Source organism: Ostrinia furnacalis, unplaced genomic scaffold (genome assembly GCF_004193835.3).
Source record: "Ostrinia furnacalis isolate ACB-3 unplaced genomic scaffold, ASM419383v2 OfSCF3714, whole genome shotgun sequence".
In the NCBI taxonomy this organism is placed as follows: domain Eukaryota; kingdom Metazoa; phylum Arthropoda; class Insecta; order Lepidoptera; family Crambidae; genus Ostrinia; species Ostrinia furnacalis.
The window spans coordinates 1-25,027 of record NW_021133953.1 but is presented as its reverse complement, the minus strand read 5'-3'; the positions used below and the strand labels follow the sequence as shown (position 1 = coordinate 25,027).

Genomic DNA, 25,027 nt, shown 5'->3' with positions numbered 1-25,027 from the left:
GCCTCGCAATCAAATTCAAGTATTGGTGATGTTTTTGATTTGGATTCTGTTTTTGACTCCAAGAAAAGTTAAACTAAAAGCACTACTGCGCCGTAAACAAATGTTTTGTTGTCGATATGTTTACATAATAAAGAACCTTAAGTTTATTTTTTGTTTTACTTGGCATTCTAAAATTTATATTCGACTTTTGTAATTGACTTTTAAATAACATATTATACCTAGGTACATGTAGTATATTACACTATTTAATAGAAATAAATAATCATCTACACTTAGTTACTTCGGAGTAAAAATTAAATTCATAGGTAGGTAGGTACTATCTATGCCTATGGCCAGTCATGTCGTCTCGTTCTATTGCAAAGAATCACCATTTGATGAGAGCGAGAGCAAAAACGGAAATGGATAGTTAACACTGTGGCCGTGTGTACTTATTTCACTTACTTATTTTTTACTTGTTTAACATCTCATTAAAAAAATACATAATTTTACCCCGAAAATGGGGGTGTCACACGGCGCTAGTAACACTAAAGGGGGTAGAGGGGCGCGGGAGGGGAAGTATTTTGGACACAAGTTGCCGCGTAGAAATGTTATCGAACACTCCTTCTGGTTTGTTCTGTATTCTGAGGTTCAACGAAAATTCTGATAAGTGTTTTTTCGATTCAAATTCCTAAACTATAACATTTATTGAATAATCTCACTTATAGGCAGCGTCTGCAATTGATTTATTCATATAATTTAGACATTTTAAAGAAGTGGTAAATAGTTTACCACTGTCCGATCCCGTCATGACAAAAGTTTGATGATATATAAAAAAAACTGTTGTTTTTTGTATGTGCACAAATAAAACTAAATAAATATTTGGAGAAATTTTAAGTTTTTTTTTATGTTAACGTTTTGACGTTACGTAATTAGTGAATTGTTAGTTTCAGACTCAAGGTAAGAATAATAATTGTAAGCATAATAACTAATATTAAGAAATATATTTTTTATAAAAACAATAAAATTTTTTCGTTCCCAAAATATTTAATAAAATATACGTAGAACCAAGAGGAAGTCACTAGTCAAGAACCAAAAACAAACCAAGACGGACAATGGTAACTATTTTACCACCAACATTCAATAATTGGTAGTCATGAATGGATAATGGTAAATTATTTACCACTCAAAAAACTACCCCTTCCCCTATTTTTTTATTAATTTTGATAAAAAATATGAAATAAGTGACCCACAATTACCCAAAATCCACTTCAACTTTGTAAAAAATATGCATACCAGCTCGCATTTGAATAAGGGTTAAAGTGTGTTTAAAGCCTTCTGAATTAATTGTGCCTATAAGCGGGTTATACCTTACAAGTGTGTTTTCCGCTTAACGTTGAGTAAAATTGTGGGTGAAATCTACCCACAAAGATTATTAAATTAAAGTACCAAGCATTACACAGAAATATCTATTTACCCGTTAATCAAAATAATAATTCATACAAACGATAAATAATCGGAAAGAAACACGCCGAACAAAGTTATCGAAAAATTATAATAAAAAAGTAACTTTTTTAAAAACAAGCTTTATTTCGAAAGCTTGTATCGCGCATGGAATTTATTCCTCTTTTTATTTCTGTTTGCGCTACAAGCTTTCGAAATAAAGCTTGTTTTTAAAAAAGTTATTTTTTTATTATAATTTTATTTTACACTTTTTAGTTGTATCTCAATCTCTGGGCCCTGGTCATCATTTAGCATCAAAGTTCTCGGGAGTCGAATTCAACGAACCCAAACTCAATAAGTTTCCGCTGTTTCGTTTAGGAGTTCCTATGGCCAGCCACCTCCTGACTCCATCATCAGACCAGCTCAATGGTACAATAACATTGCATTGTCATCGTAATTACATAAGTATACCAAATTTCAGCTCAATCGGTTGAGGAGAACTGGTCTTAAATTCAGTTGCAAGATTTGTCCCACACATAGTTACTACCAAGTGAAGTCAATATGTAAAAACCATGCAAGCTGCATTAAAATTTAGAATTTCACCAGGATGAAAATTTCAGAGCTTGAAAAAATATTTCTTAAGAAAATCAATCTTGAAAAGTAAGTAATTTTTAAAGTTTAGTTTCTAAGTAATTTAAATAAGTTTTGTAAGTTCTAAAAAATGTAATTAAAATTAAGTTCAAGAAAAGCAATTGTTGGTGTCATAGACGTGGACGACGTGGTACGTTACTTATTTTCAGTAAGTTTGTGATCGTGGTATTTTCAGGTAAAGTATGGTCTTTTAAGTTATCTTGATAAAATTAGTGGAATAGAATATTAATTATTAATTTACTAAACAGACCTTCAGTGTTTGGAGCCAGCCACCTATTTTGCATGGTTGACTTCGGTTCACTTGAATTTACATTTCTTATAAAATTGGCAATAATTTTTGCAATTCAGTATACAATAATTGAAGGTACCTAGGATATCAGAATATGCTTACGTCTAAAATAATTGAAAACATAATTTATCTGTGTAAATAATTCAAGAAATAATTAAAAAATTAGAAACTTTTGAAATGAATCATTTTATCATTAATATGCAAAAACTTACTGCAAACATCTTATTAAGTCATTGGTAATAAGTTAAAGTGCTCACGAAAATAATTAGGTACCTAATTAATTACCTCTTTATCGTGATTAAAGTATGAAAGTATCACTTATTTTCTCAATTAGTAATAAGTTATTTTATTTAATTAACATAGTTAAGTGATTCATGGTATATTGATAAAATTGCGAAATGAAAAAAAAACTCGATACTAAATGTTTTCAAAAAACTCCTAACTCCATATAAAATGCGTGCGATAATTCTTGTCTTGCACCCCCTTTCTTTGCACACTAGCCAAACAGTTAATATAATTAAAGTTACAAAATTAATTACTTAACGAAAATCACAATGAAATTCTAAAATAAAAAAATATAATAGGAATGCAATTCTATAAAAATGTTTGAGATTGTATTCTGTTGTTGTACCTATAAATAAATAAAATAAATACAGTATAATAAAATAAAATGAAGGATAACACAAGTCTAAATAAAAGTTAACCCAAGTGAGTAAAGTTGCAGAGAAGCATTAGTTTCCTCCGTTTAAAAATCAAAATAACTACAAAAATACATAATAATAATATTATGTTAAAAGGAAATTCAGATAAGTACCTAATGCTTTTTGTGAAATTTCAGAAGCTGTTAATCTTTAAAATATTATTATAAAATATGATCTGGCCACTGAAATTCACAATAAAAAAAATTTTATCAACAAAATTAAAACCAACTCTGAATAAAAATCTCATTATTATTTTATTAAATCAAATTATGTATACAGGGTGGAAACGTTAAGTGATCTCACTCGATTATTTCTAAACTATACAAGATATCGAAAAACTGATTACTAATGCTGAAAGTACTTCACAAGCTCTATCCAACGGTACCAATATTAGGTCACAGAATAAACTGGATCTATCCGAAAATTTAATGTTTCCAGCTTTCATACATTTAGAAAAACCACATAATATTAAAAACTATACAAGATATTCAAAAACGGGTTACTGATCCTGAAAGTGCTTCACGAGCTCTATCCAACAGTACCAATAATATGTTACAAAATAAACTGGATCCATTCGAAAATTCAATGTTTCCAGCTTCCATACATTTAGTACAGCCACAGTCATGGCACTCATGTCTTGTTAATATTATAGCAAGTAAAGCCTAAAACCAATGTTTATTATTTAATTCCAAGAATAATTAAATAATAATGCAATTTACGAGTTCATTGTAAGTGTTTATTATTTAATAAATAAAAAAAATACTTCTATTATTGTTTGGCTGGAATACATTTAGTATGGAGGCTGAAAACATTAAATTTTCGGATAGATCCAGTTAATTCTGTAACCTAATATTGGTACCGTTGGATAGAGCTTGTGAATTACTTTCAGGATTAATAATCAGTTTTTCGATATCTTGCATAGTTTAGAAATAATCGAATGAGATCACTTATCGTTTCCACCCTGTATAGTCTTCCAGCTTCCAGAGCTGGAAGACGTAGCGTGGGCTGGGCGTGGGCGTGGTCTTTGTGGAAATCCTTGGGGGAGGCCTTTGTCCAGCAGTGGACGTCTTTCGGCTGAAACGAACGAACGAACGATGTATATAGTGCACACATAGACAAAATCACGTAGACAAAAACTAATAAATAAAAAAAAAATACCATTCGAATGGTATTTTCTCTTTGTAGTGTGTTGTTTTTAGGGCTTGTTAGGGCTCGCAGGTAGCCCCTCCCCCGAGTACAAATACACCGCCCCACAGAGCGCAGCCATCATTCGCTCGCCACTCGCCGTCGCGCTCAGTCTTGAGAATTTCTACTGTCTACATTTAACTTTTCGTTTCAACCAAAGACTACTATTCTATACTGGTTTCAACATGAGTTTCAACGGAAACATCACCCTGCAAGTAAGTGAATTATCGCCAATCGGGGATTTTATATTTCGATTGAAAACCGCGATTTATTTTACCATCAGCGTCATCTCTTAGCAGTGCGGAGAACTTCTCTCAGTCGTGCGTGAAACATTGTGTCGAGTGTGTTTAAAATAAGTTTTATCTATTGACTGTGGAGTGAACTAAACGTGTGTTTTTTGGCGTTTATAACGCTTTTATTCATAATTTGATTTTAAATTGTTTTAGGATGAGGAGGTACAGGCCCTCAGCTCCATATACGGAGATGACTGGTCCGTGGAGAGCGAGGTGGCCCGGACGTACCGGGTGCGCATCCGGGAGCTGGCTCACGTCGTGCTCCTCGTTGTGACCATGTCTCCCGGGTACCCGGGCCAGGCGCCTCCGGAGTATGAGCTCTCCGCCCCGTGGATGGACCGGGCGGCCAAAAATAAGCTCCACCAGAGTATGGACGCAGTTTATTTGTAAGTTATCCTATTTTTCTTTTTCTTGGTTGTTTTCGTTATTCATTTTAAGCCAGTGTTACAAATATTAACTTATCTTCATTTTGTTCTAAACTGTATGATTTTATTTTCATTTTGTATCTTAGTTAGTGTTTTTGAGTGCTGGCTCATCATAGTATTTCCATTCCTAACCATAATATAGTTGAAGATACTTACTTGCATCAAAAAAGTAACATAAAATGTATACCTTGCAGAGAGCATATTGGCCAGCCCACCATCTACAACTGGGTGGAGAAAATTCGGAGTTTCTTGCGAGCGATGAAGCCTGCCAAGAAACAAGGAGCTAAACAAGTGTCGTCGTCGTCGCTGGTACGTTAGTTTCACCCATTTCACTATTGTTTAGACAAAGTCATTCTTCATCACACTTATACAGGCCTTGCTCTGTATCTGGGTTCTGGACTCAGTTCCATTGCTAATAAAGCACATTTTCGTCCGACAGCCAGCAGCCCGCCCCTGCCCTCCCATCACCCACGGGGAGGTCGTCACGGACAGGAAGAGCTCATTCCAGGGGCACGCTGCTCAGGTCACCTGCGTCGAGGAAGTGCAGTAAGTGCATTTATTTTTACTTCTTTAGTGATATTCTAAGCTTGTTCAGAAAGAAAACAAGGAATAAGTTTCCTAGTTTGTTAGAATACTTTTGAGAATAGTATGCGCCTTCTCATTTACCACGGATATTAAATACAACACTACAAAAATGTATTTGCAGTGTCTAACCGTCATGTTTCTTTTCAGCGCCGTCTTGGCAAGCCTAAAAGCGAACAGGAAGATCGCGAACGCAAAACACAATATGTTTGCGTATCGGATCACCTGTTCGTCTGGCCAGGGCAGCGGCACGGTCCTGCAGGAATGCAGCGACGACGGCGAGGCGCACGCGGGGGGCCGCATGCTGCACCTCATGGAGGTGATGGACCAGCGGAACACGCTGGTCGTCGTCACCCGGTGGTAAGTCAAGCCATGATTGATTTTGAACAAAGTCGGGCGGGGGTCTTTATAGTCTCGGTAAAACCAAATGCAATCGCGAACTAGAATACAGACAGCGCCATCTCTTGATGACGCGCGGTACTAATCACTCACGATTAATCAACATATGTGTAAGATTCTGTCGTTTCGAATTGATGAACTGGCTTCAATAATTTGACATTATTCATGACTTATCTAAAACTCTTGTTTACATTGTTCCAGGTATGGCGGGATCCACCTTGGGCCGGATCGGTTCCGCCATATCACCAACGCGACCCGGCAAGCGATAGAGGTCGCTGGCCTGCTGAGGTGCAGCAACAAAACTAATAATAGTAATAGTGGGAAAAGTAAAAAATGACAGTTTTTTACTTTTATTATTTTTACTTTAAATTAAATAGTTTTTATTTATATTTTTTAGTTAGGCTTTATTAATTTTATAAGTTGTACTCGTAAATAGTAGATTTAAGTGGGTTTTATTCTTAAATAAATATGACGTGTATAAAATAACTTTTTTCTTTTAATTTAGGCTATTTATTTTAGTCCAAGAGATAACATAATATGCATACTTAGACTATTTTTACCAATAGCATTTTTTGTAATTAAACATTTCGCAATATAAAAATGTATTAGGTCCTTACCTTAGCTATGACATTAGCGTTTTGTATGGAAAATTTTACGAAAATTCATTTTTCCATACTAACATTTTTGCGATTTTTTGAGGAATCCCAAATCCCAATTTTAAAAATTTTGTGGGTAGATTATAACAACATTAAGCTATAGGAAACTCTAAGACATTATAATGAAAATTGGTTCTGTTATAAAAATATTATTATTTTTGTAACGGAAACCGACGCCACTTAGGACTTTGAAGATTTTAATTCTAATTGAAAAAATAAAAATTACTTAGTTAAACCTAATATTAATAATGACGTGACAAGTTTTAATTCTCTTCATGACATGATTATGAGCCCCGCAAGGTTCTAATATGAAGTCATTGTATTTCATAAAAACTTCCATAGGCTCTTATCTCTTTTACTTCTTTCTTAGTTCTGATCCTAGTGCAGGTAAATGTATATTTTATGTTATGTTGGGACTTATAAATGTTATTATCGTGGTATGTATAGCCACGATAGCCGAACCACGGTGCCGAACGGCACGGTAATACCGAACGGTGAAGTAATCGGACTGGCCGACTCGAGATCCGAGGAACGCGGGTTCGGATCCCACAGGTTGTAAGTATTTTTTTTATTATACGTATCTCAAAAAAGCACAATATGAGTACGGGTAGGTACCTACTATATTTGTGTTACTTTAAGAAGGAATCTTAAGGAAACATTGATATGAAAACTTACTATTGTGACCCAATAAATATTTAGTTAAAAAGAAAGTAGGTAGGTACCTATTTATGTTATAGGTTAAAATTATGACTAAACACATTTTTCTAATTAACGGTTAGTTAGGCTAAATATTTTGGATTTCCTACCTATGTATCTATATCTATATCTATATATATATAAAAGAAAGTCGTGTTAGTTACTTCGCTTATAACTCAAGAACGGCTGAACCGATTTAGCTGAAAATTGTCAGGGAGGTAGTTTAGAGCCAGGAGAAGGACATAGGATACTTTTTATCCCGTTCGAAATTAAAAAAAGTCTGCTTATTTATTGCCATTAAGGCGGAACAAAGTTCGCCGGGTTAGCTAGTTTTTATTATAACTTACTACAATATTATTTTTATGGTTCAATAGAAATATCAAGAGATGGCGCTGTAAACTTAGTTCCATACCACGCGGCCACGTCTCACAGCCATGCAAACCTAAATCGCGGTGACAACATTTTTGATGTGGCTTTATATAAATAGGAGATGAAAGTTTTGGTAAATTGGACATTAGTCCCCGAGCTGTATACACGCTCGGTCGGTTGATTTTCACCGCTCGTCGCACTGAAATATTGGTGGATGAAGGTTGGTGAACTCAACTTTGGGAATTGAACCCCACGTCACTGTATTTGCCAGCGCCAGTCAGTTACGGCGCCGGCGCACGTCTGTTTATTGGATAGCGCCAGCGCGCCTGCTGCGTGGCCGCCAGATAATGGCGGAACCGGTCCGCCCCTATCTGGATTCCTCCAAACCTGTAAAAAACACTTTTTAGCATTTTTCCAAATCAAGTTCTGAACCTCTGCAAACTGAAAAAATCGAACTGCCTCAGACGGGAATCGAACCCACGACCTTTCGTTTGCCGGGCGACTGCTCTTCCATCCGAGCTAGGAACTTAAGTAGACACTGGATGAACCGGTCGAAATTTGCAACTGTAATACCTACGCTGTTGCGGCCAGCGTTGTTTCAATTAAATAAAAGTTAAACGTTGTTGTTAAACAAGAGCGAAAATTATAATAAATTACTCAACAAGAAAAAGTGTTTAAATCAAATGTTGTGGGTATCTGGATCTGGATAAAAAGTGTTAAACTTTTTAAATATCATTTATAGATCGCGCCATTTATGTCTTGTTCCTATATTAGGTTACTAATTTAGAATCGGAGTAACTTTGCTTTTTTTAATTTTGGCCACAAAATTGACCTTCGATCCTGAACGCGAAGGTGTTGTGCTTCGCGTTTAGGATTTTCTTATTTTTTTTAGGTCCTTCAGGATCTGGCTACAAATTAAAACACGTTTGATTAATCTCCACACTAACTTTGTTATAAAAGACTATAAAAGACTGGCAATCTTGTTAAGCCGTTAACTTTTCAGGTTTGATCACAGGACGCTTTTTAGGGTTCCGTAGTCCGGACAAGGAACCCATATCACGCACCACCTCTGTTTGAGTTCCACGCGAAAATATGTAGGTAACTTAAATAATTAATTTCTCAGCCATTTCTTGATGGATTAAAAAAAATACTTACCGTCTTTTTAGTTTTGGTCAATATATTAATCATATAAGTGCCCCCGCCAAGTCGACCAAAAAAGCGGCACGGCCGTACCATCCTTTTCTCGAAGCAATTCAGGCCATTTTTGACCCCCTGTAACTTCGTTGTGGATAAAACTAGAAGACTGAATTTTCAGTAACCATGCAGGCATTGTAAAGACACGGTATATTTCAAATTTCATTCAATTTCAACCAGTAGTTTAAGAATTATAACGGGTCAAAGTTTCTTGATTTTGTCACTCACTGACTGACTGACTGACTCTTAGATCATCCAAATTCTAAGGCACTTCTAGCAGACCTAGAAGCTTCAAATTTGTAATATAAGTAGTGTTTGGTGTATGAATCAAGGAAAAACTAAAATATTTGGTGATAAAACATTCAAAATGTGAGGCTGTACGTGAGCGCTGTACCTACACGAGCCGGTGTTCTCTATTATGATATTTGGCTATTTCTCATCGCCACGGTTCTCATCGTCACCTTCGTGGCGAATTTTATTTCTAACTTATTTCAACTTTTTGTAAACAAAAATTGTAGCGCTTGATGTGAAGATTGTATTCTCAGTAAATCAGGCAAATAGTGAGTCTCGTTTGGAAGCTTTAACGTTTTGAATTTTTTGATGCCACGAAAGTGATTCTGTACTTCACAGCAATAATTTTTTCAAACTTTACTACTGTAAATGACTCTTAAGTGTTTATAAAACATATACAGTGTGAGTCACGTTAAAGTGTACATATGAAAATAGATGAAACTAGACCTATTTTTATCGACAAAAAAGAGGTCAAAAAATTTTTGAGATTTTTTTTTAATTTTTTATAGAATTTTTTTTCTTCCAATTACTTATTGTAAAGAAAACGTAATAACTTTTAAACTAAGCGGTATATCCTGATAAAATAAAAACAGTAATAATGCTGAATAACAGGCAATACTAAAAAAATACATAAAATACACAAAAAATGCCAACAAATAATAAAAAGTGATACTTTTTGAAAAAAATCTGCTCAAAAATTCGTGTTTTTTTGGTTATTTGATAAATTTCTCCAAAAAATGCCCCTATAACAGGTGGTTTTTATTACTTTTTATTATTCTCTATCGTATTATCTTTGTAAAACCAAAAATCGCATGTCTCTATCCCTATCACAACATTTGCTATGAACGTTTGAACTAAGCCTCTCCGGGCGCGCCATTCAAAGCATCGTTATCAACAAAACTGAAAATGACTCTAGATTTGTAATTTTGATAAAGACAAGTTAGATTTCAAATAAAAACAAAAAATTTCGTTAGTAAAATAAGCATTTTAGTTAAAATTAAAATTGTCTCTACCTGTAGCGGAGAATAATGTGGTGACAGGCCTTTGTTCAAACGTTCATTGCAAACGTTGTGATAGGGATAGAGACATGCGATTTTTGGTTTTACGAAGGTAATACGATAGAGAATAATACAAAGTAATAAAAACCACCGGTTATAGGAGCATTTTTTNTATCATCTGATTTCAAAGTTATTGTTCTAACTTATACCGTTTATGAACTATTATTGTGTGACCATCAAATTTGAGTGTAAATGAGAAGTACCCATTTATTAGTATTAAGGTTACATTATGAAATACCTTGCCTGCTGGTAATTATTAAATTTACACGTGTTTTCATGCGATGGCCGAGTCTCAATATATTTATACAGGGTGGAAACGATAAGTGATCTCACTCGATTATTTCTAAACTAAACAAGATATCGAAAAACTGATTACGATCCTGAAAGTGCTTCACGAGCTCTTTCAAACGATATCAATAATGGGTTACAGAATTAACTTGATCTATCCGAAAATTCAATGTTTTCAGCCTCCATACTAAATGTATGCCACTATTCCAGCCACACAATATTAGAGTGTTAATTTTTTTATATTAAAAAATAAACACTTAAAATTAACTCCTAAATTGCACTGTTATATTTAAAATTATTCATGGAAAAAATTGATAAGGCTTTACTTGCTATAATATTATCAAGACATGAGTGTCATGACTGCGGCAGTACTAAATGTATGGAAGCTGGAAACATTGAATTTTCGGATAGATCCAGTTTATTTTATTACTTATTATTGGTACTGTTTTTTTTACTTATTATTGGATAGAGCTCGTGAAGCATTTTCAGGATCAATAACCAGTTTTTAGATATCTTGTATAGTTTTTAATTTAGTGTGGTTTTACCAAATGTATGGAGTCTGGAAACATTGAATTTTCAGACAGATTTAGTTTATTTTGTAACCTATTATTGGTACCGTTGTATAGAGCTCGTGAAACACTTTCAGGATCAGTAACCAGTTTTTTGATATCTTGTATAGTTTAGAAATAATCGAGTGAGATCACTTATCGTTTCCACTCTGTATAAAACGTTAAAGATTTTTAATATTTATATGCGTCACTATAAGATGCTGTTAATTATAAGTCCAGTTTAATAATTTACTAACCACGTGGATCATTGTTATCTTTAAATGAATAAATTGAATTGAATTGAATAAATTAATAACCGACTTGGTATTACATGGATCTCACAACTTTTTACCGTAGAACAACTGAGTTGCGAGACTTGGTTTTTTTTACAAGTATTGTTTTTGATGGTTGTTTTCAACATCAGGAAACTTCTCCATTGCTATTAAGCGTAAAAAAAGCACTATCAAAAAAATTTCAAAATTAGATTTTGTTTACACGGTTTGCCTCTGGTACAAGTTTTTAGATTTACTTGATAGGTATTTAAGTCAGAATAATAAATGTTATAATGTTAAGATATTTAAGGGTTGTGATGATGTAAAGAAATCAAATACATTGCTTCAGTTTTTGTTTTTTATTTTTTTTTCCTGCATTTTTTATTTTTATTAGATTTTTTTCCCTCAGTTACGGCGCCGGCGCACGTCAGTTTATTGGACAGCGCCAGCGCCTGCTGCGTGGCCGCCAGATAGTGGCGGAACCGGTCCGCCCCTATCTGGATTCCTCCAAACCTGTAAAAAACACTTTTTAGCATTTTTCCAAATCAAGTTCTGAACCTCTGCAAACTAATAAAAAACTTGAAAAAATCGAACTGCCTCACAGGGGAGTACCTACTACAGTACTTATTATTATTCTGTGCTACTACCCTTAAACATCCAACAGAAATACTTATTGTCACAGTCGCATCTCAAACTAAATTAAAAATAACTTGAAAAAATAGAACTGCCTCTGTTAACTAGTCTACCGGATTTTTAAGAGCTCAAATGATGAATGGGGAACTTACCATCTCGTGACCACCACCACAACGTTTCGAGCGTTCATTTTAAACATTAAATCTAAAATTTTACTGCCGGCGTGCGCCTCGCCATCGTCGTCGTAGTTCTCGACGACGCCGCCCGGACCTTCGATCCTGAACGCGAAGGTGTTGTGCTTCGCGTTCAGAATTTTCTTATTTTTTTTAAGGTCCTTCAGGACCTGGCTGCAAATTAAAACACGTTTGATAAATCCCCACACTCGCAAAAATACAAATTACGTTTCATGAATCCCCACACTAACTTTGTTGAAAAGACTGGCAATCTGGCTAAGTTAATTTTTCGTTGCACATGGATTTAGTACCTAATGATGACTGACTGTGGCAGCCGAAGAATATTTTTAAAAGGGTGAAACTGAGCAGATTTTAAGAGTAACATAATTAGTGCCACTGAAAAAATATAACTTCTTAATTAAGAACATGAAAAATCTATTGCCTCATGGAAATTGAACCTAGCGAGGTTTAGACAGCAAAAAAACTTGCAGAAGTTGACTTCCGCAAACTGTCACCACCGTGTAAATCTTGCAGAAGTTGGCTTGCCCCGCTATTTACACAGTGGTAACAGCTTGCGGAAGTCAACTTCTGCAAGTTTTATTGCTAGTCTAATGCCGGTTTTCACTATCAATCCCTAATTTTTAAGTGACCCCTGTGGCGTGACACCTAACAGGAATTTTGTTTTCATAGGGGTCACTTAAAAATTAGGGATTGATGGTGAAAACGGGCACAAACTACTTACCGTACGTCGTCGAGGCAGGTGACAGGAGCGACATGACCTTGGAAGACGCTGCGACGGTCGGCGATGACATCCGAGTGGAGGATGGTGGGGCTGGTGGTCTGCAAAGAGTTTGTTTACTTGAGGATTTATTGGAAAAAACATTACCCTCCTTCTGGCGCAGTCGAGTAAAAATACAGGCTTAAGAAAGGTCGCGACTCGCGCAGCAGTCGACCTATACTACGTTATTATTACATAGGGTAAAAATACATATCTACTAACTACTTATTCTAGAACAAAATTCGCCTGACTACATCTACATTGATATTGAAATGAAAATGAATTAAAAATATGAAAACACTTTTCTTTAGGTTACTTACGGTATACGAAGGAACAATAAGAATAAAAAGAAATTAAACGAGACGTCTCGCTCGATTGAAAAAAAAATACAAACTACCGACATCGGTTAATATTGATTTAAACAAGAATACACTTTTTTTATTGCCAGACTACGGTTTTGGAAACCTCGATTTGGCCAATTCACTTCACTAGACACAAAATGTTGAATTTTTCACTTACCTCACGTTGGGGGTTCATCATCATGGAAGTTAAGATCTTACTAAACTTTTCAAGCAACAAATAATCACAAAAGACACAAAGGCGGTCTACGTCAATTATTAAACTGCGAAGGAAATGGTAGAAATGGCAAAGTAAGCGAAGAGGTCCGTCTCTCAGGGAGTTGAGCTACGAATGATGCGCTTGCTCAGTGGCGGCCCGTATTTATACCGGGTGGGAGCCGAAAAATAACACGGGAGCTATTTAGTTTAGTTATTACCTGGGACTTTTTGGTTTTCTTTCAAAATTTAATAAATGTAATTAATTTCTTTGTATAATATGTTGGATAGGTATTAGTTTACTAAATAATATGAAACCAAACCTGTTACATATTGAAATAATTGAATTTAAATGCAAGTTGAAGTTATTTATTTAGGTACTTGAGCTTACAATGGTAATTTATGAATTTAACAGGGATTTAGATTATAAGAGATATAATTTCTAATTTATTTAGGCACTTGATATTTATTCAAAGTTAAACATTTCAAAAAGTAGTATACAATTATGATCTTTACATTGATGTTGATTGATGAAAGTATAAATTATCATTAATGAAATAAAAACCATGTACTTAATTCAATGTCAATTTAAAATTTTATTTCACAAAATAGATTTTTACTAACATTTTTGAGATAACAATTTTACAATATTTACAATAATTTAAATTTTATAAGTGTCAGTAAGACTAGGTAAAGGGAAAACTTCTCTTTTTGTACCGAGATTGACATATTTTATTATTTACTTAAAAAATATAAATGCGACAAAAAACCTCTATTCTGTAAAAACTTTGAAAGATGTATTTTACACATTATGTCGTGTTTAATATAAATTATTATGAAATTAATAGTTTTTTAAAATCCGATTAATTCATTGCCAGAAAACTTTTATGCGGGACAAGTTTGAATACATTGTTAGTTTTTCTAACAATAAGTTAACTATGCCAAAAATCAATTTTATTACTAAAGTTAAATAATAGGTATGTCTGGCAATTCATTGAAATAACAATCTTATAAATGCAAAAAATAACGTCTTTTTAGATCATTTTTCCTAATAGTTGAGAGTAAACAGAACGTTTTGTATTTCAGTCCATTTATTATTAAAAAGGATGACTTTTAATCTACTAAACATCATAATTAATTAAATATATTATTTTTATGCTTGATAACAAACTAAAATTTACCACAATAACAGAAACCGAAAAAAACCACATGTCAGTTACACAGGCGTGGTAATATTTTTTCAAAGTATTATACATATTTATTTTAAGGTTTCTTTTATAGATTAAAGGAACTTACACTTAAAATACAATATTTATATACTAATAACAGGCATACTAATGTGGATAGTAGCTAAGAATATCATTGTATTTTATTATCACACAAAACAAGGCATTATCTGGGGGCACGGCANTGCTGTGCATAGTCTCTGCTCAATAATACAAGTTTTATTGTTTTGTAAAACTTGTACTATTAATTACCTAAGATCGTACTTACCTAAAAAGACTAATTTTTATTTTGCGTGGCATTTAAATGTTTTACAGTAATTCTTGGTCTAACTTTATATTTTTTTATTATGTTACTAATAAACCAGTAGGCTGAGTGTGAGTTTACATCAAAATTAAATGTCCTCACTAGTGAGCACGTTAAAAAAATGTATGAAAATTTTAGTTCTTGAACGTTTCAGCTATAGTCCAGTCATTTAAGCTTAAATTAGGTAAGAATCTCGGAATTAGAGATACCCAGCTGTAAGTCTGTAAATACTTGTATATTGACACCTGAATCGAATGTACCTACTGCTACTATTTCTATTTAATTTATTTATATTAACCGGCAGACAGTGGTGACTGAGTTTGTTGCGGCGCTTCTTCTCAGCACTTGCCAAACGTTGGTCTCGAAGCGCTGGTAGGGTAAAAAGATTATGAGACATGTAGAGGCTCCTTAAGAGCAAAATGACGATTTGCAAGAACTATTTATTAGTCCAAACAAATTAATAAAGAAATTTTGACTTTGACTTTGACTTTGTTTTGTATTTCAGTCCATTTATTATTAAAAAGGATGACTTTTAATCTACTAAACATCATAATTAATTAAATATATTATTATTTTTATGCTTGATAACAAACTAAAATTTACCACAATAACAGAAACCGAAAAAAAACCACATGTCAGTTACACAGGCGTGGTAATATTTTTTTAAAGTATTATACATATTTATTTTAAGGTTTCTTTTATAGCTTAAAGGAACTTACACTTAAAATACAATATTTATATACTAATAACAGGCATACCTACTAATGTGGATAGTAGCTAAGAATATAATTGTATTTTATTATCACACAAAACAAGGCATTATTACATTTTACATGAATTCAAAATACCATGAGGTAGAGGATAGTAAAAACAATGAACTATGCCTGCCATACAAATTATGTACTTGTCTATTCAATTTACAAAAAGTTCAATCTACCACGCGGTCTATATTGTCTTTTAGTCCTAAATCTTACCTAGAATAGCTCAATGATACAGTCATTGTTATTGCAAGTACCTAAACAATTATACAGGGTGGCTTATATTGTACGTTCTAAAGCTGGATTTGAGAAAAATACCCTAAACATAGTCCCGAAATGTATGTCTTATGTGCTGAGGACTGTACATGTACGTCAGTAATATTTTAATTCGTGGTTTTTTTCATGCATTGACTACTTATTCTGAGAGATTCCATAAGTTTATTTCCAATAAATAGTTTGATAATATTGTGATTTTTTTTACAAATCTATTGTGTTACATTTCGCGAATGCTATTAATTATCTAAATTGTTATCAAAAGTAAATTAAATGCATGTCATAAGAATTTCTTTTATTTTTCAACTAAGTAGGTACACCAAGCTAGGTATTTATGAATGTCGTTAATAAATGTATATCTCCACATTACTTTCATATTCAAATTTGTCACAAATATAACTTAATAACATCTAAAATAAATATTATACTTAGTAGTGAAAAAAATGATATTTAAACATTTAATTATATTAAGTCCTCAAAAAATCTTCTTTAACTCTACAACAAAAACATATTATNTCGGACACTATGCTTTTACACTTTCAAATTGTATAAGTAGTTGTGTAAGTAGCAAACAATATGAATTATGTAAAAACTGTAAAAGTTTATTAAAAAAAGACATTAAAAATATCTAAGAAGATATAATATACATATAAGAAGATATTATTATGAATTCTTAATGGAATATTATTTCCCCGGTGTACTGGAAAACTACTTATACTGGATTTTTTTTTTCAGTTTATTTAAGGAAGTAAAGTCATTGTTGAAGACGATCCAAATATTTTCTAAAGAGGTTTGATGTTGTAGAAAGAAAGATGAGAAGAGGTAGGCAAAATGAGTTCAAAGACGCGGAAGATGCTGAAGGCGCAGCAGTTACAGCTGGACGTTCAAACACATTTTGCTACTCTGAAGAGTTGGTGCCTAAATTCAGCGGGCAGGATAAAACTATTTCCATATCGTGTTGGATTAGTGACGTTGAAGGGGGTGCGATGGTGAGGGACCTCCCCGTGGTGCATCCCGGGCAACGTCCGCGTGTTCTGTCACGCGGGCGGCTGACTCCTCACCGGCGCGGCAGGTTTCGTCAACTCGGCGGGCCTGTCGGGCAACCCGTAACCCCCCAATGGAGGGGGGCCGGGGGCCTCGGCTACGGAAGTCGGGGCCAAGACAAGGAAAAGTCTCTAAAACCCTCAAACGCCAAGGACTGGTGGGGGCCGAGGAGCGATATCGGGTCTGAATAGGCTCGATATGGTCGGTGGAGTAGCACCGGCCGCTAGAGATGGGTTTCCACCCGGGTAAAAACCCACATGAGGGTAAAAACCCAATAAAAACCCGTTTCATTCCTCCCGTGGGTGTTTACACCGGGTGAAAACAAATAATTTTATAATTATTTCAATTGGTATCTTTTCTTTATTTTTATTGAATTTTGCTCATTTAAGTTTATTGATTAATAAGTAATAAGTCAAATTTAACACTAATATATGTATTTATATCGTGGCCAAATCGTAAAATTGATTACGTTATGATGATGTGACCAATTATTTTATAAAATGGTGTTATTTCAAGAATCGTTGAACCGATTTAGAAGAAATTTAGTAGGAACACAATAATTTGTGATCATGGCAAGAGCAAGGACATGGAGGGGGGGGGGATGCCAAAGATGCCAAACTCTCTCTTTGATGACATTACGGTATAAAGTAACAAATAACAACACCAACTACAAAGTACTTCTGCTTAAAAACTTGAAATCAAACCGCCCTTCCACCACTGTAACGCATTGTACCGTTTTTCAAGACCTCCTCTCCCCCCAGATTGCATTACGTAACACTAGAACGCCCCCTTAGCAACAAATACCACTTCTCACTTTAAAAATACGCTATTTTTGTTTTCACCCACCAGAATGGGTGATAATGGGTAAAAACCGGGTTTTTACCCAAATCACCCAGTTTAAACCCAATCGGGTGAAATGGGTTTTTACCCACTACCCATCTCTACCGGCCGCTACCTCGCCCGGAGAGGAAAGGTGGGGTACCTTCGCCCGTAAGCAGATGCTATTATGGACAGTGCTGTAAATGAATATTGTACCCGGGCGGGTCCCAGCTGTGCTGGGGAATCCCGTGGCCGCCCTTCGGGTGGTCGGTCTCGCGTATACGGGGAGACCAAGCCTGTTCCGCGGGAAACCGCGTTTGTAGATATAACGTTTGGAGATAGAGAGGACGGAGAGCCCGACAATGTAAATAATAATATGTATATAGCGGAGATGACGACTGTAGATAATGAACAGATTGTAAATACAATTGGGTCTGGTTCCTGCGCAGGACCGATGGAAGAGACAGCACGCCGCGAACTACGCGTGTCGCTGGAACGCTTGGATGTTGACAATTGGTCTGACACTACTGACGCTTCGCGTGCAGAGCCGCGCTCGCCGCGCTTCTGGTCACGGAAACGTCAGCTTCCGTATATGGACGACGATGGTAGCACAACGGACAGCTCGGTGCGTTCACCAAAAATCTCTACTGCTGCTATACACAACCGAAGAGGTCGAGGCAGGCCGGTTACTACTACTAGCGCCCGAGCCGAACAGACCACTGCCAAAGAGCAGCGAAAGAAAGGAAAATGGGAAGCTCGTCAGGCAGACGCAGAAGAACAAGCTGTCGTTTATACGAGCAAATTGAAAAAAATGAGAGCATGGGCGCACTTGCTCGCCCGAGATCTTACTGCTAAAGAGCTTACGGAGGCGGCTCAGGCCAGTACCGAAGCCATCATATACTGCGCAAAAAATAGCGGAAATCTGAAAGGTACATTTCAAAATACCTTTAATGAGGCTGCCACTACTATCAGCACGGTGGTAGAGACGCTCAACAAGAGGACACAAAGTGAGGAAATAGAAAAACTCACTAAGGCGAACGAGCAGTTAAAAAGGGAACTAGCAGAGCTTCGCAGCGAAATTGCCAAACTCAAAGAAGACAAAATCAACGCTGCGACTCCTCCGACAGCTGCAGCTGCAGACGATAACGCCACCCCCGACGGGGCATCACCCTCCAATATGGAGGAGTGGGCAGCGAAAATATTAGGTGTAGCAACGGCGCGGATCAATGCTCGAGTCGAAGGACTCGAACCGCGTCTAAACCCTGAGCCTCGGCTTCGCCCGGCCCTGGCTTTCGAGAAGAAGAGGGAGGAGGCCTCCTTACAGCCACCTCCCAAAACTAAGAAATCCAAAGCACAGCCACCTGAACCACGTTCTTTACCGGCTAGAGAAGAAATAACTGCCCCTATTGTCGTAGAGGGAAAGGAGAGCAGTTCCAAAAGAAAGAATCGGAAGGGGAAAACGCCAAAAGTGGCTCCAGCAGCCTCTGCCCCACCCGTCCCCCGACTCCTGCCGCCTGCACCGGCTTCCATGAGCGAAGGCTGGAGCACGGTAGTGAAGAAGGGGAAGATAAATAGCAGCGGAGGGAAAAAACCACCTACCAAGGTGCCAAAGAAAATGGCTCCGCCCGCACCGGCCAGGATGCGTCCGCCCAAATACGCTGCAGTGGTGGTATCCGTTCAGCCTGGGGCTAACGAGAAGGGATTAACTTATGAAAAGGTTATCGGCGAGGCGAAACGGCGAATTGACATTGCCGAATTGGGCATTGAGGCCGTTCGCTTTCGGAAGGCACTGACAGGAGCCACTATATTAGAAGTCTCCGGTACTGCAAGCGATGATAAAGCGGACTCCTTGGCGGATAAGCTCAGGCAAATATTTAAGGAGGAGGAAGTGCGGGTGTCCAGACCTGTCAAGAGCTCCGATCTCAGGGTGTCGGGGCAGGACGACTCGGTGACAGCTGAGGAGGTTGCAGCGGCGATAGCTAAATTGGGAGACTGCCCGACTGATCAGATCAAAGTCGGTGCCCCACGTCGCGATCACACCGGACTTTTCGCCACGTGGGTTCGCTGCCCAATCGTTGCAGCCAAAAAGGTGTTAGAGGGGCGCCTTCTCGTAGGATGGGTCGCAGCTAGAGTGCGGCTCCTTCCTGCGAGAGATCTTAGGTGTTTCCGTTGCTTGGAAGCAGGGCATGTTCAAGCCGTGTGTCCGGCTGAAGTTGATCGTAGCCGGCAGTGCTACAAGTGTGGGCAACTCGGCCATATTGCAGTAACATGCACTAACGAGCCTCATTGCTCGATATGTGCAGCGACCGAGAAACCAGCCGGACACCGAGTGGGTGCCAAAGCCTGCAAGGCACCGGCAAAGAAGGTAGGAAGGAGGGCAGCGGCAAGTGCACATAGCCAGCCAGTGCCATCCCACCCCACTGTGGGGCAAGAGGAGGTTGACATGGCTGGAGAGTAAATAATGGCTCGAAAGTTCTTACTGGCGAATGTCAACCACTGTGCCAGAGCTCAAGACCTTTTATATCAGAGCCTGACACAGTGGATGACCCATATCTGCGTTGTGTCCGAACCCTATTTCATCCACAAACGAGAAAACTGGGCCGGCGATGTGGATGAAAAAGTAGCTGTAATTACCAACACAGCAGCTGATTCCGAACCTTTTAGAAAGGTACGGAGAGGCCGTGGTTGCGTCGCTGTCCTAGTGGGTGACACAGTAATTGTCGGGGGATACTTCTCACCAAACCGACCTATCTCGGAGTTCGAGAGATTTCTGGCAGAGGTAGGAACACTAATATCCGGCTGGGGCCACCCTCATCATACTATCGTGATGGGCGACCTAAATGCAAAGTCAACTGCGTGGGGCTCCCGCATAACAGACGCAAGGGGTGAGGTACTCGAGGAGTGGCTGGTGTCGCACGGTCTTGTCATCCTGAACAGGGGAACGATAGAAACATGCGTGCGGATGCAGGGTGGATCGGTTGTAGATGTAACGTTTGCAACTCCCGCCTTGGCGTGCCGCGTCCAGAACTGGGAGGTGCTGGAGGAGGTTGAGACTTTATCGGACTACAGATATGTGCGTTTCGACATCTCTCCCCTCCAGGCTGCCCCGAGCAGTTCAAGCCGTCCCCCGGACACATTGGGTCCACGATGGGCGCTTAAACGTTTGGACAGAGAAGCGTTAGTGGTGGCGTCTCTCGTCGAGAGCTGGTCACCATTGTCATCTAATGCTGAGCCGAATAACGAGGTCGGGTGGTTCCGCGAGGCCATGTCGCACGTGTGCGACTCGGCGATGCCCAGGGTAAGGGCGCTGCCGGCTCGTACAGCGGTGCACTGGTGGTCTCCGGAACTGGCTCGTCTCAGGGAGGCATGTGTGGTGGCCAGGCGCCAATACTCCCGGCATCGCAGGAGACAGCGTAGGAATGAGGCGCAAGACATCCCACTGTATGCAGCATACCAGCAGGCGAAAAAGGAGTTAAGGGGTGCGATAGGGGCGGCTAAAAACGCCGCCTGGGAGGAACTCCTCTCCACTCTTAATCAGGATCCATGGGGGAGGCCCTACAAGCTCGTTATGAGCAAATTGAGATCGTGGGCTCCTCCAATTACCACCAGCATGGATCCTGGTCTCCTTCGAACCGTTGTAACAGCCCTTTTCCCACCGAGGCCGGACTTTACACCACCGGTACGGTATAGCTCAACCGGGGCTGATACCAGTGAAGCACAAGATGTCTCTGAAGGAGAGCTAGGTGCGGCTATTCTGCGTCTCCAGGCTAAGAACACCGCGCCTGGCCCAGATGGAGTGCCAGGAAAAGCGTGGGTGCTTGCCCTTAAAAACGGCCTTGAGCCACGATTTCGAGCGCTACTCTCGACGTGTCTAAGAGACGGAACCTTCCCACAGGAGTGGAAGACAGGGAAACTTGTTCTCCTGAAGAAAGAGGGACGGCCGGCCGAGTCACCATCGGCATATAGGCCAATTGTCCTGTTAGACGAGGCGGCGAAGCTCTTCGAGCGCGTTATCGCTACCCGTCTGAACAGGCACCTGGAAGAAACTGGGCCGAACTTGGCCTCAAACCAGTTCGGATTCCGGCGTGGTCGGTCCACCCTGGATGCCATAGCCGACGTCAAGGATTTTACTGAGCGAGAGGTGGCTAGAGGGGGCAGCGTTGTGGCGGTTTCTCTTGACATCGCCAACGCTTTCAATAGCCTTCCCCACACATGTATAGAGGAAGCTCTGAAACACCACAGGGTCCCTTTATACTTGCAGAAGATCATTCAAGCCTACCTCAAAGACCGGGAGGTAGTATTTCCGACGGCCGACGGATGGGGCAGAAGGCCGGTGTCATGCGGTGTGCCACAGGGCTCGGTTCTTGGGCCACTCCTGTGGAACATCGGTTATGACTGGGCCATAAGAGGAAACCGTCTGCCAGGAGTAAAAATCGTCTGCTACGCAGATGATACACTTGTGATGGCCAAAGACAAGACATACCGGGAAGCTGCCGTCCGAGCAACAGCAGGGGTGGCGGAAGTAGTCAGGCGCATCAGACGCCTAGGCCTCACAGTAGCCCTGCATAAGTCAGAGGCCATTTGCTTTCATGGGCCGCGAAGAAGACCTCCGGTGGGCTCCGCAATGGTTGTGGGTGGCGTCTCCATCGGCGTCGAGGCGACCATGAAATACTTAGGTTTGGTCCTCGACAGCCGGTGGAACTTTAAGGCTCATTTTAAGGCTTTGTCTCCAAAACTGACAAGGGTGTCCGGCGCTTTATGCCGGGTAATGCCCAATTTGGGAGGCCCACACATGGGGTGCCGCCGCTTGTTTGCAGGGGTCGTGAGATCTATGGCCCTGTACGGCGCCCCAATATGGGTAGACTCCCTTTGCCGGGATAACGTATCAGCGCTCAGAAAGCCGCAGCGGATCGTCGCTAAGAGGGTAGTTCGTGCATACTGCACAGTTTCCAGAGAAGCGGCATGCGCCCTCGCGGGTACTCCCCCCTGGGAGCTTGAGGCCAAGGTGCTGGCGGATGTATACCACCGAACCGCTGCTGCAAAACGCAGTGGGAACCCCCCAGCACCCCGCGAAATTGAGAAGTGGAGGGAGGAGGCCCGCGAGTCTATTATAGAAGAATGGGCTGAGTGGCTGGAGGAGCCCAGTGCAGGCCACCGCACGGTTGCTGCCCTTCAGCCCTGCCTTAAAGACTGGACTGAAAGACGAAAGGGCTCCCTCACCTACCGGATGGTGCAGGTGTTGACCGGACATGGTTGTTTCGGGAAATTCCTGCACCGCATCGGCCGCGAGAGGACCCCTATGTGTCACCACTGTGGCGCCGCTGTCGACACAGCGGAGCATACTGTGGAAGACTGCCCGGAATGGACACAGCACAGAACTCAGCTCTGTGCAGTTATTGGAAGTGATTTAAGGCTGCCGGCTGTGGTCAAAGCTATGGTCGGTAGTGACACGGGATGGGACTCAGTGAAGGCCTTCTGCGAGGCGGTCATGTCCTCAAAGGAGGAAGCCGAGAGAGCCAGAGAGGAGGATCCCCTCGCGGACCCTGCTCGGCGAAAGAGATTGGGTCGGAGGCGTCGCGATTTTGCACGACGTTTCTGACATCTAGTCGTTTGTCTAGTCAGTTAGGTTAAATTATGTATATATAATTTATTAAGGAGTAGGCGTGGTGGGCGCCAGCCGATGGGCCCTTTACACCCTTCGGCTGGCGTCGTTTGTAAACTATCTTTGTAAATATTTGTAATTAGTTGTACAGTCTTAGAATATTTCTGTATATATTGTGTACATAAATTGTAAAGATTGTACAGCTGTACATAAACTGGATACCACCGAACCGCTGCTGCAAAACGCAGTGGGAACCCCCCAGCACCCCGCGAAATTGAGAAGTGGAGGGAGGAGGCCCGCGAGTCTATTATAGAAGAATGGGCTGAGTGGCTGGAGGAGCCCAGTGCAGGCCACCGCACGGTTGCTGCCCTTCAGCCCTGCCTTAAAGACTGGACTGAAAGACGAAAGGGCTCCCTCACCTACCGGATGGTGCAGGTGTTGACCGGACATGGTTGTTTCGGGAAATTCCTGCACCGCATCGGCCGCGAGAGGACCCCTATGTGTCACCACTGTGGCGCCGCTGTCGACACAGCGGAGCATACTGTGGAAGACTGCCCGGAATGGACACAGCACAGAACTCAGCTCTGTGCAGTTATTGGAAGTGATTTAAGGCTGCCGGCTGTGGTCAAAGCTATGGTCGGTAGTGACACGGGATGGGACTCAGTGAAGGCCTTCTGCGAGGCGGTCATGTCCTCAAAGGAGGAAGCCGAGAGAGCCAGAGAGGAGGATCCCCTCGCGGACCCTGCTCGGCGAAAGAGATTGGGTCGGAGGCGTCGCGATTTTGCACGACGTTTCTGACATCTAGTCAAAAAAAAAAAAAAAAAAAAAGTGACGTTGAAGAAAACACGGAAATATTTGGTTGGACACTACTACAACCATTGATCGTAGAAAGACGGTCTCTAGTTGGAACAGCAGGGTTATGGCTACGGTCAGAAAAACCGTTCAGATCATGGGAGGACCTAAAAACTGCCCTGCTGAAGGAATTTCCCGACTCAGTTGACATTAAGACCATCCATGAGATGATGTCCTCGAGAATGAAACAGCCAGGAGGAAGCTGTCTCGATTATCTTTTGGTAATGAAAGAACTAGGACGACGAGGAAAGATGCCCGACGATGTCGCCATAAAGTATGTAATAGATGGCAATGTTGACGTGGAGACAAATAAAATCGTACTTTACGGAGCTTGGCAAACTTGGAAAATTCCCGCTGAACACCGAAACCTCACTTCAAAACTGTGTGACAATACCGCGTCCGTTCAAATCTGATTAGAACCATGAGTGCACCTGATTCACTCCCGAAGATATCCGAATGTTATAACCATCTTATTCACGTATTTGTGATATTCGGTTTGGCCGAAGCTTCGGCTGGTTTTTGGCCGAAAACGAAAATATGGCCGAATGTCCATTTTTTGGCCAAAAGTAGCCGAAAACGAAAACGAATATTCGGTCGGTCACTATTCTAATGTGCCCAAAATTCAAGTTTCTTTGACTGACTACCGTACAGTCAGTCACAGAAACTTTTGTCACCATGACAGTAATTAGCAGTAG

The 25,027-nt window shown here is 39.7% G+C and overlaps 3 protein-coding genes across 3 annotated transcripts; 2 read left to right on the top strand and 1 right to left on the bottom strand.

Annotated features, from left to right (window-relative positions):
• The first annotated feature begins 4,323 nt into the window (after positions 1 to 4,323).
• Positions 4,324 to 6,427, top strand: LOC114358115 (protein IMPACT-like). The gene is made up of 6 exons (XM_028311994.1): positions 4,324 to 4,460; positions 4,692 to 4,924; positions 5,158 to 5,272; positions 5,403 to 5,509; positions 5,696 to 5,905; positions 6,146 to 6,427. The coding sequence occupies exons 1-6, from the start codon at positions 4,431 to 4,433 to the stop codon at positions 6,279 to 6,281; spliced, it is 831 nt and encodes a 276-aa protein (XP_028167795.1). The 5' UTR covers positions 4,324 to 4,430; the 3' UTR covers positions 6,282 to 6,427.
• A 5,233-nt stretch (positions 6,428 to 11,660) lies between these two features.
• Positions 11,661 to 13,617, bottom strand: LOC114358116 (protein IMPACT-like). The gene is made up of 4 exons (XM_028311995.1): positions 13,420 to 13,617; positions 12,865 to 12,962; positions 12,102 to 12,296; positions 11,661 to 11,829 (listed from the first exon to the last, which is right to left on the bottom strand). Exons 1-4 carry the CDS (start codon positions 13,441 to 13,443, stop codon positions 11,676 to 11,678), a joined length of 471 nt encoding a protein of 156 aa, XP_028167796.1. The 5' UTR covers positions 13,444 to 13,617; the 3' UTR covers positions 11,661 to 11,675.
• Positions 13,618 to 18,269: 4,652 nt separating this feature from the next.
• LOC114358118 (uncharacterized) lies at positions 18,270 to 20,336 on the top strand. The gene has a single exon (XM_028311996.1). It carries the CDS (start codon positions 18,270 to 18,272, stop codon positions 20,334 to 20,336), a length of 2,067 nt encoding a protein of 688 aa, XP_028167797.1.
• Positions 20,337 to 25,027: the final 4,691 nt, after the last annotated feature.

Excerpts from the sequence above, each read along its gene's own strand:
- LOC114358116 (XM_028311995.1), bottom strand. The coding sequence starts at position 13,443 with ATGATGATGAACCCCCAACGTGAG. Across the intron at positions 12,963-13,419 it reads TGATGAACCCCCAACGTGAG|ACCACCAGCCCCACCATCCT; the intron begins GTAAGTGAAAAA and ends AACTCTTTGCAG. Across the intron at positions 12,297-12,864 it reads ACCTGCCTCGACGACGTACG|CCAGGTCCTGAAGGACCTTA; the intron begins GTAAGTAGTTTG and ends TTTAATTTGCAG.
- LOC114358115 (XM_028311994.1), top strand. The coding sequence starts at position 4,431 with ATGAGTTTCAACGGAAACATCACCCTGCAA. Across the intron at positions 4,925-5,157 it reads AGTATGGACGCAGTTTATTT|AGAGCATATTGGCCAGCCCA; the intron begins GTAAGTTATCCT and ends TATACCTTGCAG. Across the intron at positions 5,273-5,402 it reads AAGTGTCGTCGTCGTCGCTG|CCAGCAGCCCGCCCCTGCCC; the intron begins GTACGTTAGTTT and ends TTCGTCCGACAG.
- LOC114358118 (XM_028311996.1), top strand. The coding sequence starts at position 18,270 with ATGACGACTGTAGATAATGAACAGATTGTAAATACAATTGGGTCTGGT.